This window comes from Rattus norvegicus, chromosome 9 (assembly GCF_036323735.1).
Source record: "Rattus norvegicus strain BN/NHsdMcwi chromosome 9, GRCr8, whole genome shotgun sequence".
In the NCBI taxonomy this organism is placed as follows: Eukaryota; Metazoa; Chordata; class Mammalia; order Rodentia; family Muridae; genus Rattus; species Rattus norvegicus.
The window spans coordinates 71,964,009-71,990,587 of NC_086027.1; the positions used below are offsets into that span (position 1 = coordinate 71,964,009).

General features: G+C 42.3%; 1 protein-coding gene across 11 annotated transcripts in view; it reads right to left on the bottom strand.

The window, feature by feature from the left end:
- Positions 1 to 26,579, bottom strand: part of Ino80d (INO80 complex subunit D) — a 66,939-nt gene that overhangs the window by 23,068 nt on the left and 17,292 nt on the right. For 6 of the 11 annotated variants that reach the window (XM_006245025.4, XM_006245023.3, XM_006245032.5 and 3 more), the window contains 5 exons: positions 24,708 to 24,799; positions 24,356 to 24,602; positions 16,260 to 16,990; positions 10,478 to 10,586; positions 5,319 to 5,543 (listed from right to left, as the gene is read on the bottom strand). In XM_006245025.4, coding sequence (XP_006245087.1) covers positions 5,319 to 5,543; positions 10,478 to 10,586; positions 16,260 to 16,990; positions 24,356 to 24,573 — 1,283 coding nt within the window. In that variant the 5' untranslated portion in view covers positions 24,574 to 24,602; positions 24,708 to 24,799. Of the gene's footprint in view, positions 1 to 5,318; positions 5,544 to 10,477; positions 10,587 to 16,259; positions 16,991 to 24,355; positions 24,603 to 24,707; positions 24,800 to 26,579 lie in introns of those variants that run through there. The other 5 variants (XM_006245034.4, XM_039083646.2, XM_039083645.1 and 2 more) reach the window with 2 other exon arrangements.

Consider the following 26,579-nt stretch of genomic DNA (forward strand, 5'->3'; position numbering starts at 1 on the left):
TTGTTTTGTTTTGGCTTTGGAGGACAGGGTCTCTTTAAGTAGCTCAGGCTAACCTAGAGAGAACTATCCAACACAGACTAGTCTCAAACTCACAGCAATCCTGCTTCATTCAAACTCCCCACACAGATGTGTGGGGAAGGGATCACAAGCATAAGCCACTATGTGCAGCTTGTGGGTCGAAGGAGACCATGAAGCAGACGGACTCTCTTCACTATGTGACAACTAACACGGACTCTCTTAAGCCTTGCCTCTCTTCCCCACTTAAAAAGCAGAGGCAGCAAGCACCTTTAGCTGGCAGGACTGCCTGAGCAGAGACCCGACACAACTTTACCATTCATGGAAAACAGGGAGGGGTGCACAGTAGTCAGCTGAGTTGGTTATCGGTCTCTACTCTTATCATCAGGACCATTTGGCCACCTAGTGCTAATAAACAGTAAGTCTACAAAGACAACTGAGGAGGGATTTTAATCTAGCAATATGGCTAGAATACAGATGCACCTTAGCGCAAACCTTTAATCTCTCTGGCTGGAATATAGTACATGCCTTTGGTACATTCTTAGTAATACCTTTAATACCAAACAATGAAGGTAAAATTAGTTTGTAGAAGGAAGTATTTATATTTCAAAGTGATGTCTAATTGAGTAACAGACAAAGTAAAGAATCAGAAAAAGATTTGACAGAATAGGATATGTCCAACTCTCAAGAGAACAGAGAGAAAAGAGAGGCTACTTAACAGAGAACAGAGAGAGGAAAAAGAGAAAAGGTAGTTTTACTGTGACAGTTGTAGAGACAGGTTGAAGAAAGAACATGCTAGACACAGGGGAAGACACAAGCCAGAGAATGAGAAAGGAGTCAGAAGTTTAGAAGAAATTGCCAAAGTTAGTATGAGGCCAAGCAGAACAATTTGGTCAGAAGCTGAGAGAAGCCGGTTTGAATCAGTCAGCTTGGAGAAGAATTTGGAGTTGGCCAGCTACCACCCAGCCAGAGTTCAAAGAGAACTGGAAAGTATAAGTTTATTTAGCAGTCTCAGAGGCTAAAAACATTCTAGGTCTAGATTATACTGTACAGAAGCTAGCAGCTTCCAGGACAAGGCCTACCTTAGCAGACAGAGGCAATAAGTCTTGGAGATGACAATTACATCAGGTGAATAAAAGTTATCTTTACAAACACCTGAGTGTCAAATGGGAAAGGGGATGTGAATATGCTGAAATGGTTTAAGCTTCGTACATCCTTCATACATTCCTTATACATCCTTCAAAATGTGCTCACTTTGAAATACTTATAAGGCTTGCTAAATGTTTGCAATTCCATGCTTCATTATTTGAATACTATCTTAATTTAGACCACTTGTGATATAAGCATTTAAACTTCTATCTCATCTGTAAGCAACATCTGCATTAGGTTCTAGGTCAATCATAAACACTATGTAAGGCAGGCATTGGGAGGCAAATCCATAGCAGTAGCACTAGGAAGGTGCTGGAAGCAGGAGGAGCAGCTCTGGCTATGAGACTCTCTGAATAAACAAAGACTAAGGACCAGCAAGATGGCTCAACAGGTAAAGTGCTTGCCCTAAATCTAGAGTCTAAGTTTGATCCCCAAAACACATATGGTAAAAGGAGAGAACTCATACCTGCAATTTGCCACCTCTCTACACATGCACTCAAAATTTAAAATTGAGTAGCACAAATTTAAAAGTAGAAAAAGACTTCACAGGGGTAGAAAAGTAGATGATTGAAATATCTAATATCTTGCTGGGAAGGATGGCATGGGCCTTTAATCCCAGCACTCAGGAAGCAGGCAATTCCTTTACCTACTGAGCCATCTTGCTGGCCCTTAAGTTTGAGGTCAGCCTGGTCTATATAAAGAATCCCAGGCCAGCCAAAGCTACACAGTGAGACCTTGTCTCAAAACAAACAAACAAAAAGAATATTAAATTTTATTTGTTGGTGCTGGGATTGATGCTAAACACCAGGAGCATATAGACAAACCCTCAATGACTGGCCCGCAACTTCAGCTCATGTTGCCAATATATTTTCCACTACCCCTAGAAAAGATGTTTATACTATTAATGTTAGCCTATAAAAATGCACAATTTTCATAAGAAAAGCTGTATTACACTAACAGCTATGCCCCATATTGCTTGGTCTAGATTTTTATACCACATGGCACTCAATATAAAACATAATTTCACTGAACACTTTAATAATCTACTGACCTGTCTACCAAGCCCAATGTGCAATATATTTCCTCATTTCTTTCTTTTCTTAAAACAAACAAACAAACAAACGAACAAAACAGTCTCATGTAACTCAGGCTGGTCTAAGTAAACTCACTATGTAGCTAAGAATGACTGATTTCCTGAGCCTATTTACTAAATTCTGGGATTACAAGTTTGCATCTATGTCTCTTCTCTCCCTCTCCCTCTCCCTCTCCCTCTCAGTTTACCCATCTGTCTCATAAATCCAAGGTCAGAATTTCATTATCTCTACAGATAAGTTACAGTCACTATGGTATTAAAAACAATATTATCCAAATAGCACTAATAAAGCAAAGAGAATTATTAATGTGTCATTAATCATGGGTGACAAATGACATTGAGTCTGTGTGAAGGCTGTAGGGACCATCTGGACAGGTTCTCTTTGGTTTGCCAGTCTGTTTTGTTCACCAGTAATAGGACTTGAACTTAGAGCCTCACGCTTCCTGGTCAAATACTCAACTGCTAAGCTACATTGCCCTGGCAGTCTAACTTGATACTGAAGTTGGTTTGGGAGGTGTTCTGAAAACTACTTATGAGTCAGAGAAAAGCTGGAGGGATGACTCCTAGTGCACTGTGATACCTGGGTTAAAGCCTACAGAACTACCGAAAAGGAAAAAAGTGAGAGTTTTTTACAGTACCAAACTGCCTCAATCTCATGGTATAGACCCTTACATCTTTGACAAGATCATTATCAAGTATCAGAACTGAGGTATACAAAGCTTATGTACATAGCTGCTTTATGCTGCAGATATAATTTCTACTGATATTATTCAGTGGACAGACTTATAAAGCCATAGGAAACAACTGTTGAACTGAGTAAACTGTCGAATAGAGAATAGGCCTCCACATGTTAAATTCTACTCATCTGTTCATCAAGTGGAGGTCTCAGATCATTGCTTCTGTATTCACAGCAGTTACTGTGTGCATTGGGAAACGTATTCAAGTGACTCATGAGTAAAATAGAAGACTTAAGAGTATATAAACTAATATTTCAATATTCAATAGTGCAATCAGTAACATATTTTTGTATATAAACTTATTTTTTCATATAAATAGAGACTTAAAGTTATTACCTAAAACTATAAAAATTTAAAATAATATTTTTAAATCAGAACTGAATATTCTAAATTTGAAAAGCTGTTCCTTAGCTGGGCAGCAGGGGCATATGCTTGAACTCTAGCACTGGGAAGGAGAGATGGTATTAGTTAAAGCCAGCCTGGACTATATATTAAGTTCTAAGACAGCCAAGTCAACACGACTGCTTCATCACAAAAGAAACGAGAAACAAAGACATTTCCTTAAAGTGAGATGTTAAAAAATGTTTAACTCGGGGTTGGGGATTTAGCTCAGTGGTAGAGCGCTTGCCTAGCAAGCGCAAGGCCCTGGGTTCGGTCCTCAGCTCCAGAAAAAAAAAAGTTTAACTCAATTCAATGCTTTAAATGTGTATTTCAAGTAATACTAAAAGATAGTTATAACTATGGTAAGTATATATATTTTAAAATCCTATATATGAGACTAGAAAATTTTACTTAATTTTTTTGGTTACAAATACCAAAAACCATTTTTTAAAAAATATATAACTTAATTATTATAAAATTTTCTCTATCAAAACAGCATAAAAGCGATTTCTAATATTCATATTTTAACACATTATACAAATGCTATTAAACTGTATTTTCAAATGAATTTAGGAGAATGGCCATGGTATATTTCTGAGAAGAAAAACCAGATACAGACCTTTTTGTTTTGTGCGGGGTTTGTTTGCTTGTTTATGATGTGGTCTTAATTAGCTCTCTGGACTTGAGTTCACAACCTTCTGCTCTCAGCACACACAGTGCCGGAGTTACAGGTATATGATGTAGGGAGAAGCTTGAGTACTATGTGGAAGCATCACCTATCAATAAAAATCTGATGGCCAATAAGCTGAGGCAGGACTAGAAAGTGAGACATCCCACAGAGAGACAGACAGACAGACAGAGAGAGACAGAGAGAGAGAGAGAGACAGACAGACAGACAGACAGACAGACTCTGGGATAGAGTCAAGTTCAGGTACTACAGACGGAGACTTGAGGATATCGGATGTATAAAATTGGGGAGAGGTAACTACACACATGTCAGACATAGAATAGCATAAGTGAATAAGTTATGACCTAGTGGGAGGAGGTCTCGCTTATGGCCTAGGCGTGTTTTTAACAAATAACAAGCGTCCAAGTTGTTACAGGAACAGACCAACAAAGAACTTTTCAACAATACAGGTTAATTTTAACTTAAATACATAAAACAGAAAAGGTCTAAAGAGTGACACCTATATTATACAGTCACTAAAAATTCTGTTTTCCTAGATTGGGTGGCAAACGCCTGGAATCCCGGTGTTCTGAGACAGAATAGGCAGCACAAGTCTAAGGGCAGCCTGGGTGTGTACTACATATTCACCTATGGAGCCAGTAAGACAGCAAGAGAAACAAAACAAATACAACTAACTACTGTGAACACAAGGTAATATGCAATTAAAAGAAAGCATAACTAATACAAGTAAAATTTATTTTACTATACAATAAAAATACTAGGTTATGGTTAGAAAAAGATATAATTTTTAAAGACAACAATCATTAATTTAAATAACAGGAAAATTGTAAGCGTTGCAATTTGTTTTGGTTTTGTTTGTTTTTCTAAGATAGTCAACACTGTCAGTCAGATGAAGTGGTGTCTGCTATAATCTCAGTACTCAGGAGGCTGAGGCAGGAGGATCCAGAGTTTGAAGCTGGTCTGGATGACACAGAATCACAAAGCTAACAAGCAAGAGAAACAACATTCTCAAATCTTGTTAAGTCATAAATTCTAATGTAACTCAAGGAATCAAGAACCAGTAAATGCTTTCATTTCTCTGTCAGCTCAAGGTAGCAACTCCTTCTTAACAAAACCAAACATGGCACTCAACTACTTGAGACTTAATGTGTATTCACCTCACACAATGCCTCAACCATCCCTCAAAGGTGAATGAAGCATAGCGGGAGACAAGGCCTGAGAAGGGAGGCCTTGCCTTCGTAGCTCTAGCTCTAACCTGTCTCGGCTACACGCAGCTCTCCGAAGTTCTTGTATCAGCTGACCAGTACATTCGGGCTCCTTACTGGCTGCCTGCAGCAGCGCCTTCCTAAACGTATGCCGGCATTTCTTTTGTCGCGACTCTGCACGCTCCAGGCGGCAGAGGTGCTTGTATTTCTGCTGAAAGTAAGTGCAAAGTTGGGTCACCCTGGAGCTCCTGCTCTCCGCATCGTCGTCATCTGACCTAGAAAGGGCAGGGTAAAGGGGAAACTGATTACATGGGAAGTTCACGTAAGAAAGGGGACAAACAAGGGTTAGTGGATACACACTAGTTATGCTCAACACTTCTGTGGCATGAGAACACACAATACACCAGGAGAAATTCCAGTAGTGCTGAAGATAAGCACAAGACTCCAGCAACAGCGGGGCAGTGGGGCTCATCCTGGCCGGCCTTCTACAGGCTCTACTGCACCCAGTAGGGCAGAAAGGACAAGCATTTCTTTATCTTTGCTCCCTGAGGATGCGGACATTGTCTCTTCTTGACAACAGTCACCTCAGAAACACAGCAGTCACTTCCAACAGCCCTTACCAAGAGCTAAAACACTTTACATTCTGCTTTATGGGATCTTCTCTCACTTAAAGCACATATGGCATAGGACCATGGGCCTGCCATGGTAGCTACAGAGGCATCCAAACTGCTTCCTAGGCCAGCGTTACAGTTTCCTACCATGCTAATGTGACTGACTGCTGATCCCAGTTTAAGTGTTTGCTGGAAAGGATGCTGAGGGTACTTCTAAGCTAACCGTGCTGTATTGTACTTGCTCAGTATTGCTTACCAGCACCAAGGACAAAATGTCAACTTTTGTAGAGGACAAATATGACCTCATTTTTATTGTTATGAATAGTGCACATGACCTGAACACTGATGGCACATGACCTTCTTTATCTTCTATTATAAGGAAACACTACAGTGCAACTCCCAGAAAACGGGCGTTAACACTGCCTGTCTCCTGTGGCTCAGTATGTTTTTGCTTTGTTAGAGGGTGGCATTTTACTCCATATCAGCCCACAGCAAGCTACTCTATAAACGTCTGTTTAGAATATCTCCTAGAAACATGTCCTTTACAGAATAGTTTCTACTATAAATACACAAATTAAAGGCTCATACCTCAATTTTTGCATTTATTGAACATCTACTGTGTGTCTATTATGCTAACTACCACAGGAGAAGCAAGTGGAAACGAGTTTGCAATGAGATCTACACAAGAGAAATTCACTCCCAGATGGATTAATACAAAAGAGGCCAGAACCAGTAACTAACACAGTGAGTGGAGCAGAGACCAAAGGCTCAAAGCTCTACCACAAGGCAGAAAAAATATCTGAGAACTCAGCTTGGTGACATATTCAGGAGACAGAGGCAGGAGGATTGCCTTGAATTCAGGGCTAGAATGGCATTCATGGTGAGGCCTTGTTGAAAAAAATAATAATAGACAAACCAACAAAACAGAAAACAAAGATTAAGGGGTAGGGTGTCCAGCTAAGTACAGTGGCACAAATGGCATAAGTTTGCAATCCCAAATTCACTGCTAGCTTGGACTACATGGTGAATTCCAGGTTAGCCAAAGCTACTAGTCAGAGTGCGTTGGGAGGGAAAATCTAGGAGTGTCTTAGAATGTCAGGTTCCCAGGCCTTACTGCAGATCTGCTGGTGAGTGCTTATGAGGTCGAGTCTAAGAATGAACTTATGTTTCAATTGTTCCTCAGAGCTCACTGTAGGTCTACACTGCAGAGTTCTAGCAGGGCCGATGGGTGCTATAAACATGGTATGGGTGAGTATGACGACTGTAAGCTGTGGCAGAGGTATGGAAAGGTGTCACTGATGCCCACTGCTGAATGACAGGCTCAGTCTGTAAAGAAGACAGCAGGAGCACTAGCCTTGAAGAAAGCATCCGTACTGAGGACAGACATCAGGAGACCTCACACAGACGGACACTCCATGGAGACAGGACGGGAAATGACATGGTAAGTAGCTGGGCTAAGAAGGATATAGAATAGGGGTTGGGGATTTAGCTCGGTGGTAGAGCGCTTGCCTAAGAAGCTCAAGGCCCTGGGTTCGATCCCCAGCTCTGAAAAAAAGAACCAAAAAAAAAAAAAAAAAAAAAAAAAAAGAAGGATATAGAATAGAGGGAGTGAGGACAGCTGAAGTTCCAAGTCTAAATGCCAAATCTAAGAGTTTAGTGCCAGGGCTGGTGGCACTGGCCAGTATTTCTAGCTACTCTGGAGGTTGAGACAGGAGGCTCCCAAGTTAAAGGCCATCTTGACCTGTAGAGTCAATTCTGGTCCAGCCTGAGCAACGTGGCAAGACCCTGTCCCAAAACTAAGTAAAGAAAAGGCTGGCACACAGCTCAGCAGTCGAGCACTCACGGAGTAGAGAGAGTCAGTTCCCAGTGAGGAAGCTGGAGGAAAGCTGAACTTTATTTCAAAGATAAGGAAGAATCTTTACAGGTATTTAAGAAAATGAATAATAGCTAGACATGATGGTGCTGGCCTTTAATCCCAGTAGTCAGCTAGTCAGGAGGCTGACTCAGGAGGATCTCTAAGTCTGAGGCCAGCCTGGTATACACTGTGAGTTCCAGAACAGCCAGGGCTATGTAGAGAGACTTGTCTCAGCAAACACAAAAGAAAGAGAGAGAGAGAGAAAGAGAGAGGGGGGGGGGAAGGAAGGAAGGAAGGAAGGAAGGAAGGAAGGAAGGGAGACAGACAATGGGTAGCAAGGCCTCGTGAGTCAGAATACCCAGTGGGTAAGCTCCAGGCCTCAGTGGATGCCCAGAGCCCATGTAAGAGGATGGGAGTGAAGAGAGGAAGCGATGGCTCAGGAATTAAAAACCGCTTTATTCTTACAGCATACCTGGTTTTCACTCCCAGGACCCACAGGGTGGCTTTCAACCACCCATAGCTCCGGTTCCAGGGTATCCAAGGCCCCATTCTTATCTCCTTGGGTACCAGGTATATATGTAGTGGAGGCAGACTCAAAACTCATACGATAAAAGAAACGAATCTAAAAAAGGGCCTGGGGCATGGTACACACACCGATAACCCTAATAGGTGGGAATGGGGACTGCCAGAACTTGGTGACAACCAGACTAGCCTCGGATTCATCGAGAAACCTGACCTCAAAGGAATAAGGCAGAGAGAGCTAGAGTAGAACACCTGATATTCTCCTCTGGCTTCCACACAGGAGGCCTGTGCATGTACAAACACACACACACACACACACACACACACACACACACACACACACACACACACACGCATGCATGCATGCACATAGTACACTAAAGCCAGGCAAGCAGTAAGGTAATGTATTATTTGTTAAAAGAAGGAAAGTAAAAACTAGAAAAGCAGGGTCTTGCGGCCATCAAGGCAGCCAGGCATGTGAAATGTGCCACAGAGGAAAAGAACTGAGGCAGGCATGAGCCTCAAACAACAAAGGGCACTGTCACTGTGGCAATTCTGTAAGAGCAAAGGCAGAGACAGAACGCATACTGCTTCCAACTGAGAGAATCCACCCCCAAACTGAGACTCAGGCTGTCACAGGAATTAAATAGAAATGGCTTCCATCTACCACCATTCATCTCTCAAAATCTCGGCAGAGCACTCCCTCGGGTTAAGTCGCCGTCTGGAGAACTGACCGGAAACCTCTGAAGTCAAGTTAGTGGACATGATGTGTGCCTGATGGCTCTGTAACTACAAAACTAAGCATGGCAACCCTACTGTGTGCTCAAAGAGCATAGCAGTAGTAGGCAGCCACCCTGAAGCATGAAATGGAACCTGAGTGAGTAAAGATTGCAGTTCCCAACATTCTCTCGGGGCTAAGTGAGGCAGAAACAGTGCAGTGGAGATCAAACCCAAGAGCAGAAACAATGCGTGTACTACTGCAACTTCTTGACATTTCCTATTAATAAAACCCAACTAATTCCGTCTGCTCAAGTCCCATGAGCAAATAAGCTTTTGACTATAATTTGCTTCCATGTAGTCTTGGTTTATAATCAGTCTCTACAGAATCATTTTCCATGTCCTGTTGTACTAATCTACCACAAATTCAAGAGGCATAAGATAAACTCTATGTCCATCCTAGGAGGCTGCGAACTTCCAGGGATGGATCTGTGTCAGATGTCAAATGAGCTGGTCTCTATTTCATTGGGTATTTATGTCGACCCCAAGTCTTTAAAGAAAGGATTAGCTCAGTCTACAGCAATCATCTTCCAGCCCCAACAAACAGGTCACTCTATTTGTTCTCAGGGCACCAACTTCTTTCTTTATATTGCTAAAGAAGTCAATAAAAGAAACTCATTTTTGCACTATTTGTTACTAAGAAGATGCACACTCATTGTCTACAGACCTCTGACAAATACCTCCTTTATAAAGCACACTGGGGAAACACTGATGAAGGCTCTAAGAACACTGAGCCAGCATTTGATAGGCTGAGTTCAACTAAGAAGATACCTTCAGAAGCACTTAGCACAAGACGAGTGAAGTACAAAGCACTATTTCTAGTTATCACAGGCGTGGGATATGAAGCATGACGGGACTCATGGAGACCCTCAAAGTGACCATGATCAAGTTGCAGCATGGTGGAGCTCGAGCTGACCCTCAGAGTAATCATGATCAAGTGCCTTAGCTTTCTGGGTATGTTTTCCACTTTTATAAGATGATCTCCAAGAGTCCTTTCTTTCTTTTCTTTTTTTTTTTTTAAAGATTTATTGATCTCATGTATGTGAGTACACTGTCACTGTCTTCAGACACACCAGAAGAGGACATAGGATCCCATTACAGATGGTTGTGAGCCACCATGTGGTTGCTGGGAATTGAACTCAGGACCTCTGGAAGAGCAGTCAGTGCTCTTAACCACTGAGTCATCTCTCCAGCCCTCAAGATTCCTTTCGATTCTGTTATATTAAACATTGGCAAGTGGGAAAGATAGAGAAACATATTTAGCAAGAAAACATCAAAGTTAACTTTGCTCAAACAATATAATCCATTTATTCCCAAATTGAATTAAGTTTGACTAACTAAACTTAATTACAGCATAGTAAAATTTAATAAAAAACATTGGAACAGACAGGAAGAAAGGCAAATTGCTACATATCCAAGATTAAAACCAAAAAGGACAGCTTACGTGTGTCTTTCCTGTCTGAGGGTTTCTCGGACGGACCATGCGACCTGATATGGTGAAGCCTGATCTGAATCCTCCAGCTCCTCTCCGCTCTCCTCAGACCAGTCCAGCCCTGCAGCAGACAGTGCAGACGACAGCTTAGACAGAACTTGAATGTATTTAACATTTACACAAAGACTGGCAAGATGGCTCATCAATAACAAGGCAATCACTGCCGGGCCTAACTACCTGAGTTCAAGCCCAGGGGCCCACATGGTAGAACAGCACCAGCTTCCACAAGTTGTCCTGTGCAGTGGCACCCCCCCATCAATAAAAATTAATGTAAAGAAATTTTAAAACAATAAAATCCAGACAAAAACAGTCTAAAATACATAAGTAATGCCTATAGCACAGTGTACTTGATGGCCTCCAAATGAACTTCACTTCTATTCTTATATTTGATATACACTCACAGCTTTTAAAACCCCACCATTTTAACAGTAAGGTTATGCTTACTTCAAGAATGGGCTTCATAATGCACTCTGTTAATCATTTGGAAACAACACGAGCAAAGAGACTGAGCTCCCAATACATAAAAGATAAAATCATTCAAATATCAAAAATGTCATACACTAAGTTAAAAAAAAGTCAATGTTAAAAACAAAACATCCAAGTCATAGCTGGTGCTGTAACTTCCCTGGAAAGTGCTTGGCTGGAACACACAAAGCACTAGGCATAATCCCCAACAACCTAAACCCAAGTACAGTGCCACATGCCTGTAATCCCAGTGTTTGAAAGACGGAGGTGGGAGGATCTTAAATTCAATGTCACCCTCAGTTACAGAGTTCAAGACCAGTCTGAGATTCAAGAGCCCCTGACTCACAAACAAACAAACAAACAAACAAACAAACACCAGGAAAAAGAAAAAAGGATAAGAAAAGCCAGACATTGTGGCTCATGACCTTTATCTCAGCACTTAGGAGGCTGAGGCAGGGGTAGAAGTAGGTGGATCTCTGTAGGCGTGAGGCCAGCCTGATCTACAATTGAGTTCCAGACCAGCCAGGGCTACACAGTGAGAGGCCCTGTCTCAGGAGAAAAAGGAGAGGAGTGAAAAAAGTAACTTATATAGCCAGGCAAGAAAAAGTGAGTGTCTATGGGAGTCTGTCAGCAGTATAAATGTGGATGTGTTTCTCTTGCTTAAATGTAACTGTCCTCCAAGCAGACCTTTAGGACCAGCCCTGGACTGGCCATAGTGTGAATCACAGAATGGATTTTTCTTAATGTGCTCTCACTAACTTGAATGTGGACTACAAAGAGTGCCCAGAGAGCACTACAGTGTCTGTTTTCTCCAAAGAGCCTTGGTTCTCTAATACGCTTGGATTTAAACACACACACACACACACACACACACACACACACACACACACACACACACACACACCACACAAAACCATTAAATGTTTTTTTTTGGTAAACTTTACTCTGTTCAAAAAATGACTCAGGCATAGCACTCAAAAGACTAAGAGAAGAACACTCTGAATTCAAGGACAAACAATCAGGGAGTGGGCAGGGTAGCTTAAGAAGTAAGGGTGGTTTTGGTCAAGACTCATTTGAGTTCAATCTCCAGAACCCACATGGAAGGAAAGAAACAACTCTCCAAACTACACTGGTACACACGTATACACACACACACACACACACACACACACACACACCCCAAATAAATAAATAAATGAAATAAATAAAAAAAACAAATAATTAAATAAAAAGAAAAAAGAAAAAAAAGTCTTACAGATATTTGAAACATGGAAAGGGGAGGGAAGGCTTTACAAAAATACAAATTATGTGTAAACAGCTCTAGCTATCAGAAAATACATGCCAGATAAATATTGCTTCATAAAACATATAAATAAGAGCTGGAGAGATGGTTCAGCGGTTAAGAGCACTGGCTGTACTGCCAGAGGTCCTGAGTTCAATCCCCAGCAACCACACGGTGGCTCACAACCATCTGTAATAGGATCTGATGCACTCTTCTGGTGTGTCTGAAGACAGCTAATAGTGAACTCATGTACATAAAATAAATAAATCTTTTTTTAAAAAACATACAAACAAACATTCAGCTATATTGCTAAATATTGTTAGTAAATCCCAGAGTTCCTAAAACTTTGAGTTCTGCATGTCAACATTACTTTGAAATATGGATAAGGTACTGCTTGCACATAGGCCAGTGGATGGCTGACAGCAGTGATGTGGGCGTGACGGTGGTGGCTGTCACTTTGTCATACTTCACAGGGCTACAGAGAGTTTTACTTAAAAATGATTTGCCTTATTACATCTCAGCCCTGCGTACTGTCTAGCATACTGAATCACTACACAGGACATGTTCACGAAGCTCCTCTGTGAAGAAAGGCTGAGATTGCTCTAGGTGCAACATGAATAAACTACTTTTGTTTCACTGAGTTTATCTTAGCTTAGATTATTTTAGTTTTAAGGCAAACTCTCATGTAGCCTAGGAGGCCATGAACTCACTGTGTATAAAAGATGAATTTAAACTCTGTCCTCCTGCCTCCATTTCCCAAGTACTGGGATTACAGACAGGCATTTTCCCTATGTGGGATGATGTCACAGGTGACGCAGGTACAAGATAGAATGAGGCCTGTCATTGGACGAGAAGGAAGGATGGGCGGGAGAAAAGTTTGAGGGGAGAGGAGGAGACTGGGAGAGAGTAGCCGGGGACAACATGGAGGCTGAGGTTAAGATTCCACTCTGTACCCTTACAGGCTGTTATGACTGTTCTTAAGGGATGGATGTGTACAGGGCTTTGTATGTTTAGGTGAGCAATTATATCTTGTCAATTGGATCAGAGGTTATTGTGTTGTGTGTTCTTTCATGTAGCGATTTAAGATGTGTGTTTCTGGCATGGAAACCTGATAGGTTTCTGCCTTGGGAACTAGATAGGTAGAGAGATTGCTGCCAGGCTCAGAGAGAGGCCTTCAGCAGCGTGATATGGGGTGGAGCAGAGCGGGTGAGAGGCTTTGCTGACTGAGAATTAAGATGTCTAGCAGATATCTTGGGGCACTGTGGTGCCTGCCGGACCTAGAGTAGATAAAAGACAGCTTTTTATTTTTTATAATTTTACAACAGCAACTCTACACCAGGTTTACGCAATACTGGGGATCAAACCCATGCATGGGTCTCACTACCAAGCAAGCACCACCAAGTGAGCTGTGCCTACTGTCCACACCCCTCAATATCATGTTTTCTTTCTTTTAATTGTTTCTACTGATGTGTGTATATGTGAATGCTAGCAGACATCCAATATAGGCCTGGCTTCTACAATCAAGTGCATTTGCATATACATGTATATACATACATGTAGAGAGAATTTCTTCTGTACTGAACAGAAGCATCACCTGTCAATAAAAAAATTATTGGCAAATGAGCTGAGGCAGGAAATAGGAGGTGGCAGTTCTGGTAGGGAGAGAGGAACTCTGGGATAGTTAGGGCAAAAAGAGATTCACCCCCAAACTCAGCATGAAGCTGAGAAGAGGTAACCAGTCATGTAGCACTCACAGAATAGAATAAATGGGTTAATCAAGTTAATCAAGTCACAAGCTCGTCAAAGAGCAAGCCCAAGCTCATGGCCTGGGTGTTTATTCATATAATTAAGTCTCAGAGTAGTTATTTCAGGAACTGGGATATGGGTGGGAAAGCCCATGGTTACTGCATACATACATTTCCTACACAAAGAAAAGGAAAAAGGCAGCTGAGATGGCTCAGAGGGTCAAGACATTTTTTGCACAAGCGTGATGACCAAGTTCAGTTTCTGGACTCAAGTGTAGATGGGCGAGAACTAACTGACTCCACTATGCTGCCCTCTGATCTTCATGTGCACACCATACGTGCACCCTTTCCTCCACATGATTCATGCAAGTCTGTTTGTTATAGTTAAGGAAAAAATTAAAGATGTGACAGTAATTACTTTGCCGTATAGCTATGCATCTACAATAGTTTAAAATAATATAAACTAGGTTGTGAGTACGTATGTATAACTGGAACTTAATTTAACTTACTTTAAAGAGTTTACCAAGGTCATAACAAATGGGCATTTAATAGTTTTGGGATTATTTTATTATTTTTGCTTACTTTAATCCAGAACTTTTACTCAGATAATTTAATAACAGGTGAAATAATTTAGAGCTATAAAAGAAAGCCCACTACTCTATTTATAGTAAATACACCCCCTGCCCCTCCCATTCTCCGTGAGTAGGCAAGCCTGGTAAGATATGTACTTCACCTGTACTTACACCAACCAGGCAAACATCTACCCGTGTTCATAACCAAAGAGCGAGTGCACTGATGCTCCTGCTTAGGTCCTCTTCTTTACGTAGCTTTACAGAATGGAATAACATAGTTCCTCTGGATTTTTTTTTTTACCACCAGTTATGTTAACCACAACCCAGTCAGATCTCATTCAGTCTTCAGAACACTTCTATAATAATGTAAATAAATAAAATAAATCTCGTGTGTGTGTGTGTGTGTGTGTGTGTGTGTGTGTGTGTGTGTGTGTGTGTTCTAGCAGCAGGCGGTGGTAGAGCACCTTTAATCACAGTACTCAGAAGACAGACGTGGGAGAATCTCTGAGTTCAAGGCTAGCCTGGTCTATGGAGCAAGTGCCAGCACAGCCAGGGTTTACACAGAAAAGCCCTCTCTCAAAAACAAACAAAACAAAACAAATCAAAATACAAACCAAAAAAACCAAAAACAACCAGACAAAAAAATTCAGAACTTTTCTCTGACTTAATGGTAAAAGCATTTATCATAAAACCTGACTTGAATTTAATCCCCAGATCCCATGATGAAATGGGGGAAACAACTCCTTAAAGCCATTCTTCTGAACTCTACACATACTAATACTTATAATACACATGCACAGACATACACAAATAATACATTAAATTAAAAATAAAATAATAAGTTTTGTTTATATTTTCTTATTTTTGAGTCCTGAACATGAACACCATGAGACTTTCTTAATGGGGTTTTTAGGGTTTCACTACAAAACCCTGACTGTCCCGGAACTCACTATGTAGATCAGGCTGGCTCAAACTTAGAACAACCTTCCTGCCTCTGCCTCCCAAGTGATGGGATAATAGTCATATGGCACTGTGCTTGGCTTTTTCACCAAGTATGAAAGAAAACCCATCAGCAGATAGTAATGATGCTACCGCACTGAGACAATGAAACAGTGTCTCTGGCCCACATAGTATAACAAAATATACTGAGGCTGAGGAACCGGCATGCCCTGAGCTGAGAATTGGCTAGCCTATGTAACATATCGGGGCCCTCTCTAAGACACTCAGAACTTCAACGAATGCACAGAGGCTGCAAACACAACCATCCTTTTATATACTGCTATAACCATTAATGAAAGCTATGACTGTCTGTCTACATGCTCAGGAAGCAAAACTAATTAAACTTATCAGCAACAAAACAAAAATATAAACAATACAAAGTAGAAAAGGAACTTGTAAGAAAAGGGTTCACTGGAAGAGGGAGACAAGAAAAGGCAATGGGGAGATTAAATATAATGAAAATACATTCGTGTATTTTGACATGAAACTGTCAAAAACAACTTAAAATTTCAAGAATTTAATTTTCGGAAGCTGTAACAAAATTATAAATGGTCAATTCAGAGCTGTATCTACTCATCCAACTATCTGAACGCATGCTCCCTGCTGAACTATACAGTAGCTGTGACAGACACATTTCCTGGCAGCAGTTTCAGGAAGAGAGGCCAGCTCACCTAAGTGAGGAAACAGATCCGCGTCCAGCTGATGCTTTTGGGTACACAGTTTCACCAGTCTCTGCAGTCGGCTTATACAAGAGAAGTGTGGAGAGAAGGCGGTGGCTTTCATGAGGATTCGGTCAGTCCTGGGGGTGTCTGAGACGGGAGCTCGACTGGAGGGAAGGAGGGGCAGAGGCCTCTTGTGAGAGGCCTGCCTTGTTTGTGCTATAGAGTGTGTGGTGGGGGCCACTCCCTGCATTGGTAGGCTGGTGCTCTGAGGCTGAGGTGACTTGCAGACTGAGCCCTGTGGTGGCGCTGGAGGTTTTAAAGAAGTAGGTAGAGGTGACAGGTGGGCGTGCTGCTGTGGAGGTGTGGGAGGGGTGCTAAAGTGCTCTTGCCGAACTTTTAAAATCTCTGTCTCTCTCTGGCGTTGCCGGTTCTGAGCCAATTTGCTCTGCAACTTTTTTCTCACCGTCACCCCTTTCTTTAGGTCATCGTCTTCCTCATTGAAAGCAAAGGGGTCTTCCAACTCAGTTTCCAGGTAGTGGAGAGGAACCCTTGCCCCAGGTGGAGAGAGGGACATGCTATCCAGTCCATTGGGCATCTTCAAGGCCAGGGTAGGTACCGTCAGGCTAAATGCCATGGCGTCCATCTGGTGCCTGACCTTCACCTCATCTACCGGGTCATTCTTTTTCTTCCTCTCTTTTTTCGGGATAAAGCCGAGTACCTGCAAGTGGCTGTTGCAGTACCTGCAAAAACGCACACTAACATGAAAGATGCTCTTCACACATACGTAAATCAGAACAAAATAGTACACACTGCAAAATGTGACTACAAATACACTAAAAATGAGTGGCCAGGGCCAGGTGGCACAGGTCTGTAATCTGAGCATTTAAGAGGTGGAGCAGGAGGATCAGACGTTCAAAGCTAGCTAGCTTGTAGACTCTATCTTTAAAAACCACATCAAAAAAATTATAGCCAGCCAGGTAGTGGTGGCACATGATTTTAATCCACCACTCGGGAGGCAGAGGCAGGTGGATCTCTGAGTTCACAGCTAGCAGAGCAGGCCCTGGTCTACAGATCAAGTTCCAGGGTAGCCAAGTCTATTCAGAGAAACCCTGCCTTGAAAACAGAGACAAACAAAAGTAGCAGCCAGCTGGAAGCATGGGAGCACAAGCCTGTAATGCCAACACTTAGGAGGACCGTAATTCAAGACTAGCCTGGGCTACCCAGAAGGACCCTCTCTCAAAAAATAAATGGAAAGCACTAACTGTCATCATGTTCAAGCTATCCCTAACTCAAACCGATGTGATTTTCAGACACATAAGTGAGCTGCTCAAGTACAGATGTTGCCAGACAAAGTCAGGTCTGTCCACTGGCGAGTGGCCTGGACAGCAACTTGACCACTGTCTCACACAGCTTCTGTATTCACAGCAAACAAACTAACTCATCCCAAGTCTGAAGATTACTTACAAGTCTCTTATGCAAGAAAGCTATATATTCCAACCCACTTAAGTTCCTGGAGATTCACCAAGAGCTTAATAACATAACACACACACACACACACACACACACACACACACACACACACACACACACACACACACGGTGGGAACTAAGCATGATTAGTGGAATGAGCTTCTAGATAGGCAGAGAAGAACAAACACTGTCTCCTCCAGCACTAAGCCGAAGTAGGCACTGAAATAATGACCTTCATTCAGATAAATACGCTACATTTATAAAAGTTAATTTGTCCAAAACTACTTTCCAAGGGAGAAGTGACCCAACTGAGATAGGGACTAAAATCACAGCTCATGATGACCCTCGTTAATCTTCAATAACAGGCAGGCTGTCGCTGTCACTTAAACACTATGAAGGCTACAATACATACTGAGAAAATAAGTCCCTGTTATGACAACTAACTATTCTGAAAACCTGTCAGGTCTGTGAAACAGAATATCCTCCGATCCGTATTCTTCAGAGAGCTCCCAGAGCATACTAATAAGTATGCCATCAAAACAGTATTCCACACTTATGTCAATTTGGAAAATTATGGCTTAACCAAAATTACATAATGACTTTGTTGTTGCTTGTTTCTGCTGAAAAACTTCTCAAAGCATTATGTATAATAATGTGCACTATGAAGTTCCAAGGGAGATACACCCATCTGTCAGGGTCCCCAAAGCTATCTGAAGACAGAACCAATTACTGTGGCAAACACCATCTCTCCACAAAAATTAGCAGACCTGGCAATTCTGAGCTAGACCCCCCATTCGTCTTAAACAAAAGAGAATCTTAAGCTGAGGGCAGTAAGGAAAAACTAATAACTAAGAAGAGAAGGAGAAGAAAGGAAGGAAGGAAGGAGGAGGAGGACAGGGAGGGGGAGAAGCAGCAGCAGCAGCAGCAGCAGCAGCAGCAGCAGTATTAGGTATGTGCAGCAACCTTGAACCCCAGCACTTGGAGGGTAAAGGCAAGAGGATCAGGAATTCAGTCACCTTCCTCTATACAGGGAGTTCAAGCCCAATCTGGGCTACTTGAAACATAGGATCAAAACACAATAATCCAAGAGGAAAACATAGTAGTCACATACAGTGGCACACACATAATTCCAGCTACTCAGAATATCAAGCCAGGAGGATAACAAGTTTGAGGCCAGCCTAGGTTATACAGGGATGGTTTTAACTCAAAAAAAAAAGGGGGGGGCCTAGGAGGGGGTTGGGGATTTAGCTCAGTGGTAGAGCGCTTGCCTAGCGAGCACAAGGCCCTGGGTTTGGTCCCCAGCTCTGAAAAAAAAAAAAAAAAAAAAAAGAAAAAAAGAAAAAAAAAGAAAGGGCTAGGAGGATGGGTGGCTCACTGGTAGAGCAAAGGTCTGGGTTCAGTATCCAACATCGAAAAACAACAAAACAAATGGTTTTCAGCATTTGATGAAAAGATTAGTTTCTCACCGAAGAACAGTAAGGTAGAATTGTGTATTCTAAGTTAGAAGTCAAGGTTAGAGAGATGGCTTGGTGGTGAAGAATGCTTGCTACTCAATCATGAAGACCAGAGTTTGGATTCCCAACACTAATGCTAGGCAGCTCACAAATTCCTAATCAATTAATCCTTCCCTCAGACAAAGTGACAAATTCTTATTTATATATTTATGTTAAATGCCATGCAGAACTAAGAAAATGTTCTAGTTCAATTAGGAAGAATTTCCCCTTTCTAAGAAAAGCAGCTTGAGGCTGGAGAGATAGCTCAGTGGTTAAGAGCACCGACTGCTCTTCCAGAGGTCCTGAGTTCAATTCCCAGCAACCACATGATGGCTCGTAACCATCTGGGATGGGATCTGATGCCCTCTTCTGGTGTGCATGAAGACAGCAACAGTGTACTCATGTACTCACATAAATAAATAAGCCTTTAAAAAAAAAAGAAAGAAAGAAAAGAAAAGCAGCTCAAGTGCTTATTGTCAGCTTGCTGTATGGTCCTGTGTGTGTGTGTGTGTGTGTGTGTGTGTGTGTGTAGTTGTTTTTTTCCTTCCACCATGTGATTTCCCAGGGACTGACCCCAGGTCCTCAGCGCCTTCACTAGCAGAGCCATGTCAACAGCCTCTAGAGAGAGGGATTTTAAGCAAGCAGGTTGCAGCTGGGATAGTGCTCACCCAGTGGCTAGAGTAAGCGAAGGCTGTGCATAGCCTATGCTGTTTCACCTTCCTGAGGACTGGGACTGTTGGAATGAGTTAACACACCTAGCCAACTCTGTCAACTAAAGCTTGTTGTTTTGTAGGACAGTAAATAAGATCACCTCAAATTCTTCAGTGTTCAAAGAGTAATTGTATTAACAAAAATGAATTCTTATTTTTAAATGATTAACTTTTCTAAATAATTATGATTTAGCTAGTAACATTTATATAGAAATTTAAACATATTATTACATGAATTCAACCTGGATTTCTTGAAACAACATGAATATTAACCTCTTTCTAATTCTAATTTAACTTATTTGCAAATAGCACTACCAACTTTAGTGGATTGGCCTGATGCTACTTGTATTTTAATGGTTGCCCCACAGCTGAGAGAGTCCACACGTAAAATGCTAAGTGACCGTGCTCCCAAGTTATTTCTGATTGGTAAATAAAGATGCCAACTGCTGGGTAGAACAGACATAGGCGGGGGGGGGGTTGGGTTTTGGGAGCTTGGGGTTGGCGAGGACCCACGAGGGGAAGAAAGCAGAGGGAGAAAGGAATAAAGAAAAACGTGGCCCTGGGGCCAATTGGAGTTAAGAGCAGCCCAGATGAAACACAGTAATAACTCGGGGTTACAGATAGGGAAGTAGATTCTAACAGCATGGAGGGTAGGCAGCTGCCCAGATTTGTACCATTTTAAGGCTTATTGTAAATATAAAAGGCCATGTGTGTTTTTATATCTGGGAACTAAATGGTGTAAGTGGTGTAGAAACCCCAGGTCATGATTAAATATTTCAACAACAAACAGCAAAAGTCTTTTGCAGTTACGCAGTCATGGGATAGTTTTGAATTAGAATGTATACTTAGTACTTCTCTCAATATAGAGAGGCAAAACCCCTTTCCCTTCTTTTCTTGTTCTTCAAAAAAGAAAAGAGTCAGACAGGTGAAACAGATGCTTCAGAAACTCCTCAGATCTTAGGACGGCAGCTGCTGTGGCTCAGGAGAAAGGCGGCCCAGGGGTGCCGTGTGTGAAAACCCAAGTGAGGGCCCTGCAGCAATGCAGCCAAGTGACCAAGCGAAGCAGCCCCATCACAGGCAGAGGTAGGGATTACCCCTCAGTCCCAAAAACCAAGCGCTCGCTGAGTGTCGATGCACAGGTCCCTTGCACACCTGAGGTTAACATTTTCTTCCTTGCTCCACTCCTCTAGGCATGGTTCTGACTTTCAGGCATTGTAATCGGAGCCACATGTGCTCACCAGAAATCTACAAGAAAAACCCCAAATCCCCTGTCTGTGTGCTCATTTTGGTAGGCTCTCTACCGACAGAAATCATTCATTTCACACTAAAACTGAAGAATACTCAACATAAAGAATGCACCATTCTTTTCTGGCCAGTTTATGCAGGTTGACATATGCTTAAAGAATGTGGACAAACATGCAGAAGGAGGGTGTGTGTTAAAACAGTTCCAATTTCCTACCCTTACATAGTACCTAAAGCTGTGTTCAAGAATGACCATTGTGGGCTGGGGTGATAGCTCAGAGGTTAAGAGCACTGACTGCTCTTCCAAAGGTTCTGAATTCAATTCTCAGCAACCGCTTGGTAGCTCACAGCCATCTGTTATGAGATCCGGTGCCCTCTTCTGCCTTGCAGGCATACGTGCAGGCAGAACACTGTATACACATAAATAAATAAATCTTTAAAAAAAAAAAAACCCACTGATCTAGAGAATGAAAAGAAGTATGAAGAAACTATATACGAAAGTATTTTTCCTACAAACATAAAAGATAACCAAGTACAACTCATTTCTTAAAAAATAGCACAATGAGCCAGGTGGTAGTGTACACCTCTAACTCCAGTGCTAGGTCGGGAGGCAGAGACAGGAGAATCTTTGTTTTGAGTCAGCCTTCTCTACAGAGTGAGTTCCAGGACAGCCAGGGCTACTCAGGAACACTGTCTCCAAAAAAAAAACAAAAAAACAAAAGAAGAAGAGGAGGAGGAAGAGGAGGAAGAGGAGGAGGAAGAAGAGGAGGAGGAAGAGGAGGAGAAAGAAGAAGAGGAGGAAGAAGAGGAGGAGGAGGAAGAGAAAGAAGAGGAGGAGGAAGAAGAGGAAGAGGAGAAAGAGGAGGAAGAGGAAGAAGAGGAGGCGGAGGAAGAGGAGGAGGAAGAAGAAGAGGAGGAAGAAGAGGAGGAAGAGGAAGAGAAAGAAGAGGAGGAGGAAGAAGAGGAAGAGGAGGAGGAGAAAGAGGAGGAAGAGGAAGAAGAGGAGGAGGAGGAAGAGGAGGAGGAGGAAGAAGAGGAGGAAGAAGAGGAGGAGGAGGAAGAGAAAGAAGAGGCGGAGGAAGAAGAGGAGGAGGAGGAGGAGAAAGGAGGAAGAGGAAGAAGAGGAGGAGGAGGAAGAAGAAGAAGTAGGAGGAAGAGGAGGAGGAAGAGAAGAAGAAGAAAAGAAGAAGAAGAGAAGAAGAAGAAGAAGAAGAAGAAGAAGAAGAGAAGAAGAAGAAGAAGAAGAGGAAGAAGAAGAAGAAGAAGAAGAAGAAGAAGAAGAAGAAGAAGAAGAAGAAGAAGAAGAAGAAGAAGAAGAAGAAGAAGAAGAAGAAGAGAAGAAGAAGAAGCAGCAGCAGCAGCAGCAACTAAATAATGGAATATAAATTTGAAAATAGCACAATGTAAAGAAAAGAAAAAAAAAACAGCACAATGTTTTTAAAGTATAAATTCAAATATCCTAGTGACAAAAGTCTGCCCTTAAAGTAAAACTACAGCTAGCGAGGAGGGGTGGGCAGAGTCTAGCTGCAGTCCCGGAGCCAGGCAGGGCGATCATTAAGCACCCGCAGCCACAAAGGGCAACTCTGCAGTGCAGCTTATAAAGTCCCAGGTTGTCCACGCCCCTTCCAGCCTTACTTTCTGTAACTGCAGCGCTCTCCTAAGGAGCCAGCCTGACTCTAAGTGAAGCCTGGCTGCTTCCGGACATTGTGGCTGATGCCCTGCCTATTCTGACCTCCAGGGAATTCCTGTAACTCAAAGTGGGTCTCTTGCTTCCTTTCAGGATGACTCCAGCACCACCACCTGCGCCAGATTTTCATCATTATTCTGTAGTAATGACCCCAGGAAAGGTATCCCAAAGCCAAACCCTTTACCCTGCTCTACCTCGACTTGCACCCTGAGGAGTTCTCCATTGCCACTGCAGGGGAATGGACAAGGAGAAGAAAAAGACTTGAGTCTGACTTCCACTGAGGTGGAAAAGCGTTCATTTGCTAAGACACAAAGCAAAGAAGCCTAAGATCGTTAATGGAAGGTGTGATGCCCATAATTGCTCTTTCTCAGACAAACGCCTTGACACACCCTGCTCCGGCAGAGACCACAGCTGTCCTAGAACCTGCCCCATTTCCACAGTTGGCTCAGGCCTGGCTCATCAAAGTGTGGTGAGCTGGACACTCCTCCACTCAGGTTGCAGACTGCTTTTTAAAGTCTTGAACCCTAGGCTTAACTCTGTGGTCAGTATCTGCACTAGAAATTTCCACATACTGTATGTGGCCACCTGTGGTACATCTCCCTTGGTCAAGGGATGCAGACAGACAGCATATGAAGAACAGGAGAGGTATACCAAGAGGAGAGCAAAGAGTCTCTCAGGCCTGAGGCAGAATGTTCAGGGCAGTGCTGTCTCAGAGAACTTTTAATAATGCTAGAGTGGTTCTGTAATGCACCCCCATCCGGGAGGGAGCTGCACACACCTGCAACTGTGGAGCGCTTTGGTAAGGCACCAAGTGCTCCCCTTTAGTGTGATCGACCACCCGTGGGGAATGTTTGCTGTGTGGACAGAGCCAGCTCATGAATGAGCTCCCTCTTCGCACTGACCAAGTGACCTCCCTCCTCGCACTGATCAAATGACATCTAAGCTCTGCAGCACCTCTGCTCCCTGACAGTCTGTGACATTATTTGGTGACCTGTAAACTAGAAAGGATTAGCTTTTTTTCTCACTAAAAACAATTTGCTAAATGAAATATGAAAATGCAAGAAAAATATAAAGAGGATAATTAAGTTCTTTTTTAAAAAGTGAAAATACAGTTTCATAAGCATAATGTAAGTGGGATTCTTTTTAACCATAAAAGGTCACATAAGAAAACAATGCCAGGGTTGGGATTTAGCTCAGTGGTAGAGCGCTTGCCTAGCAAGCGCAAGGCCCTGGGTTCGGTCCCCAGCTCCAAAAAAAAGAAAAAAAAAAAGAAAAACAAAAGAAGAAGAAAATACCTAAACATACTTTAAAATGCCCCCTAAACATCCTGTTTTACTTAAAAGAAACTGCTTTCTTAAGCCCTTAAGCCCAGAAATACTCCAAGGTTTTTTGGAACAGCCCCAGGAATTAACACTAAAATTTAACCCACTGAAAAGAAACAGTATCAGAGAGAGAAAAGGGAGAGAACGGACAAGGAATGGTATGATCTGATGCAGCTCTTACCTGCGATCCTCTGACTTGGGAATGGGGTTGGTGCAGCGCTGGCTGTTATACTTGGCCACATATTCACATTGCTTGAAGGGGGCAGTCTTGTCTTCCAGAACGTGTCTGATACAGAAAGCGTAGCCGTTGAGTCGCCGCTGCTTGCACAGTTTGGGGCTATATGAGCACAAGGGCTTATTGTCAACCTCAGAGAAGTGTATATGTTTCCCTTCATACATCACGTGACTCTATTCCTTGTGAACATCAGCTAAAAGGCCACCACAAAAAAGAAACCCAGATGATAAACAAATCAGAGTGTGCGGTAGACTCAATGGAGAATTTCACTGAGGGGCTTGTGGCCTCTCAGCCATACCTGATTTTAAATCTTCTGCACCACAGCAATGTGAAGAGAGCCCAGGGGTACCACAGTTTGGAATGCTGATCAATCAAGAAGAAGCAGATTGTCTACAAAATATCAAAGGCCTCATTAACACAGACATAAACAAAACCAGCTCAACCAGAACATAAAGTATCTCCATGTCACCCTTCCTAATATCATAGACTGATTCGAATCTAATATTCCAAGGATAAGTTCCAACAGGAAAAGGGGAAATTATAAAATGTGTTATCTCACTCTCCAAAATTGGACCAAATCACATTCACTCTGTAACTAGCTCAGAGTGCCTCAAAGCTACAGCCTCTTCTATCAAGTTATTTCCACAAGGTCAACGCCTATAACCCCAGCACTTGGGAGGGAAGTTTGAGCTAGCCTGCACTAAGTAAGACTCAGTCTCAAAGTGAGGGGGGAAAGAGTAGGAGCTGAATAGATGGCTCAGCAGTTAAGAACACTGGCCGTTTTCCCAGAGAATGTGGGTTCAATCCCCAGAACGTACAATGATCTGTAACTACAGTCCCAAGGCCTCTGAGGGCACTAGGCACCCATGTGGTGTACAGGCACACATGCAGTCAAAATACCCATACACGTAAAACAAACAAATACAAATTTTCAAAAAATAGCTTCTTACAAAGCACTACATTTTTTGTCTCATTGACAAAATATTTAGCAATTTGTTAAAAAAAAGTTTGTACGAAATACAAAACAGAGTTGGTTATGGTATCACACACCTATAATCCCAGCATTTGGAAAGACAAACGAAGCAGGAGGGTTATGTCTAATTCAAGGCCAGCCTGTTCTACATAGATTTCTAGCCATGTCATCCAGGGGTGAACAGGAAGAGCATATTTATAAAGAAACAAGTTAGTTTCAGGTAAAGGCACCCATGGTGTATATGTATACACAAGCACACACACAAAATAAATAAATGCAGTAAAAATAAAGGAAAAGGAGGAGGAAGAGAGAGCAGGCCGTGGTGAGATGGCCTTGGTGGGCAAAGCACCACAGTGCAAGCCTGGTTACCTACGCTCTGTCCTTGGGACCCACACAAGCAAGTGTGGCGGTGATTCACTGACTCCTTCCTATTGTTCGGACCTCCATGTGCACCCTGTAGCAAACATGCCCACACACATCACACACATAGACAATGATAAAATAAATAAGTCAGATGTGACGGTATTCATCTGTAAAATGCCAGTTCTTGTGAAGTAGAGGCCAGAAGAGTAGGAGTTCCAGGCCAGCATAGACTACATAAGTATTAATTAAAACAAAAATAAAAAAACAAAAGAAAAAAAGAAAAAACGGGCTGGGGATTTGGCTCATTGGCACTTGCTATAGAAACATGAGGACAAAAGTTCAGCTGTCAGAACTCATAAAATAAAATACCAGGTGAATGTGAGGACCCACCGTAATCCCTATGCCTGAATGGCAGACAGGGGGATCCCTAGGAAAACTGGCTAGTGAGACTAGTAGTGTACCTAAGACCCTGCCTTGATATATAAGGGGAAATCAACTGAGGAAGGCTCCTAACATCAGCCTTAGGCTTGTACACTGAGGCATGCATGAATTCTCACACACACACACACACACACACACACACACACATATATATATCCACATATACCACACATGCCTAAAAGAAAAATTAAAATATACACATACATACACATATGTGCACATAAAACAGAACAAAATCTGTTTTTTAAAAGATGTTATTTCTGGGCTGGGAAGTTGACTCTGATCAAAGTCTGCCACCAAGCCTGGCAATCTCAGTTCAATCACAAGGATCCACAGGGTGGGAGGAGAGAACCAGCTCCTGAAAGTGATCCTCTGATGTCCACACACACGCCA